The 10,036-nt window shown below is 44.8% G+C and overlaps 1 protein-coding gene across 1 annotated transcript; it reads right to left on the reverse strand.

Annotated features, from left to right (window-relative positions):
* Positions 1-1,125: 1,125 nt before the first annotated feature.
* Positions 1,126-10,036, reverse strand: LOC102799896 (uncharacterized). The gene is made up of 8 exons (XM_087830260.1): positions 9,914-10,036; positions 8,722-8,842; positions 8,466-8,589; positions 5,140-5,330; positions 4,698-4,864; positions 4,123-4,276; positions 3,826-3,950; positions 1,126-3,245 (listed from the first exon to the last, which is right to left on the reverse strand). The coding sequence occupies exons 1-8, from the start codon at positions 10,019-10,021 to the stop codon at positions 2,523-2,525; spliced, it is 1,713 nt and encodes a 570-aa protein (XP_087686386.1). The 5' UTR covers positions 10,022-10,036; the 3' UTR covers positions 1,126-2,522.

The following is a 10,036-nucleotide window of genomic DNA, read 5'->3' on the forward strand; positions in this document are numbered from 1 at the left end:
TGTAATGAGAGAAACTGGTTATTTTGCCATATGTGCATGTGCCGATATTGAACCCAAGGTACTAACTAGCTAACTGACTGGATGCCCATTAACCTTATAACTCCTGTTGTGTGTGTGTGTGTGTGTGTGTACAAATTGTCAGTCCAAAGAGGGAGAGAGGAAAGAGGGGAACATGAGGACAAAGTACAAGATCAGGAAGTACCAGGTAAGAAAACAGTCAGGGAGTACTAACAGGCAAAACAGTAACTGTTTAACTGGCAAAGAAAAAGAAAGACAAACAACTAATACAAACAACTCATACAATCTGGAAGTTGTGTTCTCCCTATATTAAAGCTGCTATACAGAATCTGCAAAACAAACTGGGTTGTCAGCCCTGGCACTGCATTACCATATTGAGCTTCAGTCAGAGGAAGTCACGGTTGCCAAAGACTTTATAAAGCTCAAGAGTGAGGCTGGTGCCATTCCAGATATGTTAACATTGTACAATCTTCTGGATAATCAGATCGTCCCCAAACTGAAAACTGTTATTCAGGTTGCCCTAACAAACCCAGTTAGCAGCTGTAGCTGTGAAAGGTCTTTTATTGTCTTGAGTCAGCTCCATACCTGGCTGAGAAGGACCATGGGTCAAAGCAGACTCCAGCACCTGGCTGTGATGTCAGTTGAGAAAGAGATGCGTGAGAGACTTGACCACCAAAATGTGATAGACAGATTTACCAACCTCAAGGTGAGGCGACATAGGTTAAAAGAAAAGAAAAAATCTGCAGAGCCATAGTAGTATCTGCAGTAAAGATATTTTCATACTTTGTATACATTGTACCAAAGGCCAAGTGTCTCCATTTTCTAATAATATTTTGTATATTTCAAGGACTCTTCTATTTTTGGAGTGTATTTTTTATGTATCTGTATTGTATTATACACACACTTTAGAAGTGAATCTCTGTCCAAAAAATGCACAGAGTTTACTTTTTACTCACTATGAGCATCATTTATCATTTTTCCCCAGTAATTAAGGTTAGGATATGTATTTTTTTTTTTTATTCCAATCCATTCTTCTTTGGCAGCATTTAAATAACCTTTATCAGATTTGATGGTTTTGTTACAGACTTTTCAAAAAAGTGTTTTGCTATTCTTTCAAAAATGTGGGGATTAAATTGTGTTAAAATGTACAAAACAGTGATGTCATGTTTTGTGACGAGGACCCAGGCACAGAGAGACTTGATGAATTTAAGAAACTTATGATTTAATAAAGAAATTTGCAGACTTGCACAGAGAGGGGAAAATTATGATGACTGATAATGGAGATGAAGACAACAGACGATGAGGACAGGGAGGAACAGGGGTTTAAATGCACCAAGGAGGCAGTCAGAGAGAACTCGGGACAACTGGAGGCATTTAGGGATGCAGGGACTGACAGAGACGGGGAAGAAGTCTCATCGTGATGAGTAAAGTTTACCTTGCCTGGATGGGCAGCTCTCTGGGTGCTCAGCACCCCCAAAGCTCTGATCCTAGAATCGCCCCTGCTTCATGCTACAACTCTGCTGCAACAAACCACTGCAGACCTTTGCTTAATCCGATTACATTATTAAATGTCAACAGTCATACTGCTGAAGTAATCTGGAAATCCACTAGCATTATGATTTGGCTAGCAACAATATTAGCATGGGGTACAGAGTGGCTGTAGCTCAGGTGTTAGAGCAGTTCATCTGCTAATTGGAAGGTTGGTAGTTTGATCCCAAAATTGTGAGGTACGCAAGTCAAAATTTCAATTTACTAAATCAAAATTTTGAGTTAAGTCAAATTTTTAAACCCATGACACCAATATAAGGTAGCATGGAAAAATCATTAAGGACTCTCATTTTTTAAAATATTAAAAAATAAAATGTAATAATTATTACATTATTCTTTTTCTGCTAATTTCTGTTCACGTATCTTCTGTTCCAGCCATGGATGTTGGATGAAACACTGGTCAATGCATGAACAAGTGAGTCGAAGGCTCTTCTGCAGACAGTTTTTTCTACACCTGAGACTGTATTATATCAGAGGGAGGGTATACCCTTATATGGTCGTCTCAGAAGCTCCAGCCAGCTTCTGTTTACAAGGGGCAGCCAATCAGAAAGCAGAATTTTTAAAGTCACTGCAGCAAAAACAGTTTGTCTGAGACAGAGGAGACCCAGCATGAGATGACCAAAACTTAATTTTGAAGTACAGAGAATGGAAACCAGGAGAAAAGCAAACATTAAAATCTATATTTAATGAAGAACATTAGAAAGAGAAATGTCACAGTTTCCTTTGATTTTCTTAAAATGCTTATGTTTAATTTTCAAACAACATTAAAAAGTGTCTGGACCCCATTTGGCAGCATCAGTTTTATGTTCACAGTCAAACAAGTCAAAAAGTCGGACACAGAAAATCCGGCTGGTTCATTTGCAGATCTTCTGACCTGCAGCACCAAATAATAAGCTGGTCTACAAACACGAGGAGAACCTGCGAGTCATCGACGCTCAGAGCAGCACACATCAGTATCATCTGTTTCTCAAATAGGGCGAGAACTCCTCCTCTTCCTCTTCAGTTAGCGTGTCCGTGCTGTTGCTTTCACATCTGCTCGCAGTGCGGTCTGTGTGTGTCGGGAATACTTGAGGTGTCAGGTGATCTGATTCAGTTTGTGAGTCTGTGGCAGGTAAACCCTCCAGGCTGGACTCTTTCAAAAAGCCTGTGACGTCCTCCTCATCTTCATCGCGTGCAGCCATTGAGGCGAGGGTGACTGAGAACAGGTTGACATTGCCGGAGATGTCCCGCACCTCCTTGTCCTCTTTGGACTTCGTCACCTCCTCGTCCTGACTTTGTCCCCAGACTCCACTTCGACTCCTCTCTTTCACCAAACAGAGCTGCGCTCCCTCCACCTCCGTCTCCACCTGGCCTTCGTCAGACTCTGCAGGCAGCGCCGTTACCTTCACCTTAGCAAATAACCTTGAACTTCCAGCGTCCAGTGCTGCCGTTGGCTCGCTGTTCGGTGACATGTTGCCAGACAGCTCCTCACAGCAGCAGCTCTCCCCCGAGGAGAGATCCACTGCTCTGTTCACATAGTGCATGTTGCCATCATCATCCTCATCGTCCTCTGAGATATCGTCAATGTTGGCAGAAGGTGATGTTGTGTGATCGTTATGCTCCCCGGTCTCCGAGGTAACTGAGATGGGATTTGGGACGGTGGGCTGCGGGGTCAGGACGTAGCCTTTGGTTAGAGCCGTCTACAAAGAGAAGAGAAAGAAGCTCTGAGAAGGTGGAACAGAGGCAAACTCTGCTGAAGATGTCTGAGTATCACCGAGTCACAGCTGCGTCTAAGTATGCAGGACAAACACATCAGCGAAAGCTGTTTTCTGGGGACAGTCACTGTGATCTGTTAGCTGTTTGACAACTACTCTTTCAAGGATCTAGAGATGGTCTAGAGATGCTTTTTAAGTAAAGGTTTAACTACAGCCAGCTTGAAGGCCTGTGGGACACACCTGATTATTAGAGATAGGTTGATCATATTTAAGACTGAAGCAAGATACACATGGAGCAGCAGGGCAAAACAGAAGTAGTTTTCAGCTCAGCTGACTCATTTGCTTAACCTTTGAAGGACTTTGGTCCTTCTGTGGAAATGCAAATCACAATATGCTGGAGGAGCTTTACGACTGTGGAGCTTCAAAGTATTTGAACTTTGTCCTGTGAGAGACGCTCATGGATGAAAATGAAGGCGATGTTCAACTTCACAGCAGAAATAAACACATCATTATAAAATCTCTCAAACCACAGGTGTTAGAGTGTATATGAAACTGGATTTCTTACAATTAGAGCTCTGGGCACAGTTTCCTTCAGTTTACAAATGACTCCCGTGTAGAAGAGGAGGAGCAGGCAGCTCGTGACGATGAAGATGGCAACCATCGGGACGCCGATGACCAAACAAGTGAGGCCTGCAGACACACAGACACACATTATTCCATGCAGACGACCGTCTGAACCAGCCGAAGTACAGCGGAGGGGTGTGGTTTGTGGCTCTGCTGTGGGAGGGATGGGTGGAGCAGGTGGCTGGGGAGGAGTCCCACTGGCGAGAGTGGCAGCCCTGGCATGTGTTAGTAAGCTCACCTCTCTGCTGGTCCACCACCGTGGTGAAGGTGCACTTCCAGGCAGACGGCTCATGCTTGTTTAGTTTTCTGGTGTTGAGCTTCACCTGTATGCAGTACTCCGCCCCTTTCTTTAAGTTTTCAAGGGTCAAACTTTCTTTTTCTGTTTCCAGCGTCTGCAGGTCAAAGAAGGAGGAAACGTGTCATTAAAATCACGTCTGGGATTTGTCCACGACCCACTGGTGTGATCCTCAGCATCGTTTTCTCCTCTGACCTCTACGCGGCCATGAAGGCACCTTTGGAGGCCTGACCAGGTGTAGAACACCTGCTCTGACAGGTGACTCTCAAAGTCAGTCTCCTCATGTCAATCAACCCGACACCTGCTTTTAGGCAGAAACCTGCTGTGATTGGCTGCATTTCCATTTTTATATCGTATATGTACTGTATGTGTTTTACAGCCGCGCCTGGACACCAGTCAGCGACCCCTGGCTCAGGGACAGGATGGCGAGAGGTTGCTGACCGGCCTGTAGGCCCATGTGATGGATGGATGCAGGTCTAAATCAGCACGTTGATGTTGGGATGAAATTGATGTCTTACCCCATTTTCTCCATCGGTTCCGATCCGAAATGAGACTCTGAAACTGGCTCCGTAATATTGCTGGATACCGGGAAAGTTTGGCAGGTCATCAGTCCAAGGCAGTGAAATGTTGATGTGGATGTAGTTTTCATATCCGACCAGTGAGACCTCTGGAGGACCTAATTTAGCTTGTAAACAGAAGAAAACACACGGTCACCTTTTGGTAAAGATTCAAAGTCCAGAGATTTTAGTTCAATCAAAGCCTGATGCATCTGGATTATTAGAGAGTAACTGAGTCGGTAAAGTTACTGTGTGTACCTGCAAAGTACCAGGTGAGTCACAGACACACTGAACCAAACCCAGCTGACATCTTTGAATACAAAGTAATCTCACTAACACTGTGGGACACACTTAAATCCAAATGCACCAGTGTGAAACCCAGAAGACACTCTCACTGACATACTTTGTTTGTAAGGGACAAAATCTATTATTTCGGACTCTGGAGACCAGGTTTGGTTGAAGAACGCTTTGACGTGCAGGTAATACTGGGACTCCCACTCTGGTAGCATCAGCGGCATCGATGTTCCAGATGTTAGGTTGCACTGGGGCTGCGTTGGTATGTTGCATTGCTGTTCCCATTCATTCCCTTCCTCACTGAACAACGACAAACAGAACATTTTAGATCAGAAGGAAAAAAAACGTAAAAGAAACATTTGCTTTGTGTGATGACTGTTTGCTCAAACAGCGACGATGAGCTGTTCATGTCTCAAATCCAGCTGGTCCTAGATTCAAACGAAAGCTTATTTCTGATTGGACGTTTACTGTCAGGTTACCATTCATGAATAAGAGAGGAGTTTAGATGTTAATTAAAAAGCTCAGAAGTCTGCTGCTTTGCTCAGACGCAGCTTTTCAAACCTAAGCCGTGCTGTCGAGGCTGTGACCTTTAACCTGCTGAGGCCTGTAGACGTGTTTCCAGATAAAAGATGATGCATTCAGGGTGCTTAAGACAGGAATATGACACAACGCCAATATTTCAGAGCTAAAACAGGAAAAGTGAATGCACCACGTGTCACAGGTTTTATCCCCTCTGACAGCTCGTTCAGATCCTGATGGAAACCCATCTGAGGCCTGAATCTGGCTCACATGAAGCCAGCACGCCGGCTCTGAAGACTCAGTGAAACCTGAAAATCATTTCTAAGACATGCAGGAAGGCGGCCGGATGCTGCTGCGTTTTAGCTGTAAGGGCTGCCACAAACAATTATTTTGATAGTCGACTAGTCACCAATTATTTTTGCGATTAGTCAACTAATCAGATCATCATCCATTGGACATAAAACGTACAGCTTATTGCACCAACAGCATCTGCTCTTATATAACTATCATTAGCTTACAGCTTTAAGTGTTTAAGGTATGTGCTAACTAACAATAAAGACAAGATGATAGTTTATTGAATTTTAATGACATTTGCAGATTGTTTTGGTGAAGTTTAATTAACTCCTTGCTATCTAAAATATAACAGGACACCGGAGTAAATTCTCGAGCATCTCACACTTCTGATAATCAGCTGTCTGCTTGACATTTATTCAGCTGTGTAAAAACTATAACTTTAATCTCAGCCAAACAGATTTACTCAGGAACAAATAAAATACTAAAAAAAAGCCAAACAATAACATTTTTAAGTTATCTAAGTGACTTATATATGTTTAACCCGAGTAGCGAAAGACGGCGGTGGGTTTGAAAACGATTTGATGGAGTCCGGTGTTCTCAGCGGCTCTAGTGAGCCTAGCCCCCGGCTAACTATCGAGCTAGTGGGTAACAGACGCCTCCGAAATCGTCGGAACGCTTTTGAAAATATGTGGTGTCTTGACAAACTGAGCAGATATTTGAGGTTTACACAGCTACATTCTCGCCTGAAAATATGTTAAACGTTTATTTTGTGACCCAGAAAGAATAATAATTGTAATATTAAAACTAACTAGCTGCCGCCATTGTTAGAAAATGAACTGGGCCGCGCTATGAATTCTGGGACAGAGCTACTTCTTCTTCGGGGTTTAACGGCAGCTGGCATCCTTGTACATGCAGTACTGCCATCTTCTGTTTCAGTCCGTTATTACACTCTTAAATCCTACTACTTATTCCTGCGTCTTTTGTGATCTTACAAAGCTTTAAACGACGCGTCGACTATTAAATCAGTCGTCGACGATTTTGATAGTCGACGTAATCGTGACTAGTCAACTAATCGTGGCAGCCCTAAAGACAATAAAGACTCGTTGGACCCACAGGCTGTGGTTTGGTGACGAGGACGCTGTATGAGGAAGAGCACAGTTTCTGAACTAGCTGAAAAACACGAAGCCACAAGCAGTTTCAGTGTAAGCATGTTAAACCTTGCAAACGTAAAGCGAACCCTCACGATGAGTGCTGAAACTGAAACGCGTCAGAGCCATCCCAGCTGCTCTCTGTGAACAAACCACCCAGGAGAGAGAAAGCACCCCGCCCAGGCAGATATTCCACCAACGAAGAAGAAGGAGCCAGTGAAGCTGACTGAAAACGTGAGCAGATTAAAGGTTAAAGAATATTAAAGGTGAACTTTGTGTCAGACACGTCGCCCCTCGGATTACTCAGTACCCTTAAATTAGCTCTCAGGGCAAAAAGGTTGGTGACCCTAGGCTGAAGAGGTCCCCACAAACCTCAGCACGCCGCTCTGCTTTCACTTCCTGTTTCATCTCCACGCACTCCAAAATAACCACGATCTGTGTGCTAGAATATCTTTGTGTGTGTGTGCGTGCGTAAATGGAAAACAGCTGTAAGCTGTGTTCAAGCTCTCGAGGCTGTGTGCGTCTGTTATCAGGGGGTTTCCTCCATGCCTGAGAGGAGCGCTCCCTGAAGCCTGGACCAGCTGATCTCTGTGCAGCAGTTACTCAGAGACGGCGGCTCATCGTCCCACAGAGCACGCCGTGCACGCATCACAGGCAGCAGGGAGGGCTGCTTCATGTTTACCACACATCATAAACCTGCATGGAGGTCACGCCCCCACTCACACACCTGATCCTCCATCGTCTCACGATCACAACACACTCTTTTTATTTACGTGTACGAACGAGCTGCTTATGTTTCCCATGTCACGACGAGTTTGGCTCGAATGTTTCTGATGTCGTCACACGTGGACACGACACCGGGTCTAAAGACCAGAACGTCTGTCTCCATGAAATCTGTTCTTCTGGATAAACTGCAAAAAGGAAGCTGTTTCCTTTTATTTTATAAAATATGAACAAAAAAACTTGTAACTAACTAACTTTGTATAACTGCATAACTACAATATAATTAAAAATGAAATAATTCTATTGTTTCATTTCTTTCTTTTATCTGAAGAACAGTGCAGACAAACTTGTGTGAGTTACAAAATAAAACAGGAAATCTATTTTTGAATCGTTCTTTTGGTAAAAAAGTAGAAGCAACAGTGGAATTTCCCAGCAGGCTACGGGGGGACTTTTACCCTCCTTTAGAAAAAATATTGTGTTCTGAACTTCGACAGGAAGCATCTGACAAAAACACGCAGCTGATGCAACACTTTTATTTACAGGTGTTTAATCCTGTCCTTTATCTCAGGTGTGTGTGTGAGTGTGTGTTAATAAAAGCCTGGAGTCACAGCTGAGCTTTAACTTGATCCTTCAAGCGTCTGAACTTTGTGTTTCTACATCACCCACAGAGCTCAGAGGTTTTTTGGGGTTTGATGTGAGCACCATCGTCTTCATGTTACCAGGCTGAGAGGACAGATGGCGGACAAATTACCTCACAAAGACCCCGTACTCTGTCCCAGGGGGCGTGTTGTCGCCGGGCTTCCACCGGAGGACGTGGCGGAAGTTCAGAGAGTCGACACAAAGGTTAACAGGTGCGGGAGGCGGGTGAGCGAGCTCTGCGCGAGGAAGAAAAGGGAAAATATGTGAGGCAATCTGATGAGTCACGAGGATCCAAAGTAAACCTGACTGCCTGTGTGTGAGTGGGGCAGGACGGTATTTGAACACCTGATTGCTTTTACATGACTTACCTGAGTGCAGCAGCAAGCTGAGGCAGAGGAGCAGAGGCAGACAGGCCATCGTCACAGGTGGGCAGGATTCATCGTCACGTCGGCAAACGCGCTGAGAGCCAGGAAGCACCACGCGGTCCAGCTGCAGCGAAACATCATCGACATTTACATGTCATCGACGAGACGATTGTAATGTTTCGGATTGTTTCAGTTCGAGAAAAGATTTTCAGTCAATTAAACATAAACTCAGTTAGTTGCCCAACTGCAGCCGCTTCATCCTGAAGACAGAAAACCCCCACCATCAGACAGCGGTGACAAAAAACCCCTTTTCACAGGAAGAGAGCAGGGAAACAGGATGAAACACAAAAAAGACAACATTTAGCGACGCACTGCAAACGGCGAGAGAGGGGAGAGGAAGCGCTCAGAGCATCACGGGAAGTCCCCGAGCCGGGAGAGCCCAGAGCGGCGTGAGGAAGGACGCTCCACCCGCCGAAGGTCACAGAAACAGCAGCTCCAATAATCAATAATCTATAATCAATGCTGTGAGAGCAGCTTCTGTCAGGCCTGCAGGAAACAAAAGTTGTCTCTCAGACTTCTGGGCAACATCGTCAACATGTTGCATCAAGCATGAATGATGACATCACAGCAAGTCTGGCACCTTCTCTCCACACCAGGACATTAAAGGTTTACTGTATGGTGTTTGAAAAACCACACGTGAAAAACACACAACACAGTCAACAACAATAATAGTGGCAATAGCGATAATCCATCACTTCTGGTGATCCTTGTCAGGGTCACAGGGGGCTGGAGCCTCCCAGTTACCCTGCATGCTGGACTGGTCGACAACAACAATAATAATAATAACACAACAACACACAGTCTCAGTGACCACGGACACCCACGGACACTTTGACTTACTTTCTGATCAGTCAGTTATCCCTATTATCCCTATTATCATTATTAATATTATTATTATTATTATCATTATTATCATTATTATCATTGTTGTTGTTATTACTTCACGCGGCTGGTCGGTGTCCGCTCCACAGTCTGGCCCCTGCTGGTGTGTACTAGTCGGTAGTTAAACACCATAAACTGGCACCGGAGTGCCCGCAGGTCACTGCTCCCTGCGGACACCGACACAGCCACACACTGACAGCGGTGTCGTGGACATGCTCGGCCGGCCTCGGTGGCCCTCTGCCCGGTCACTCACCTCCTGTCTGCCCGGAGCGGAGCTTCCACAGCCTCGGAGAAAGACGAGCAGCTCCCAGAAACTCTCCTTACACTGTGACGCAGACGGGCTCCTCTCAGCTCTCCACATCAAACCTACCACCGC

This window comes from Neolamprologus brichardi, chromosome 16 (genome assembly GCF_056152115.1).
Source record: "Neolamprologus brichardi isolate AB-2024 chromosome 16, ASM5615211v1, whole genome shotgun sequence".
Classification (NCBI taxonomy): domain Eukaryota; kingdom Metazoa; phylum Chordata; class Actinopteri; order Cichliformes; family Cichlidae; genus Neolamprologus; species Neolamprologus brichardi.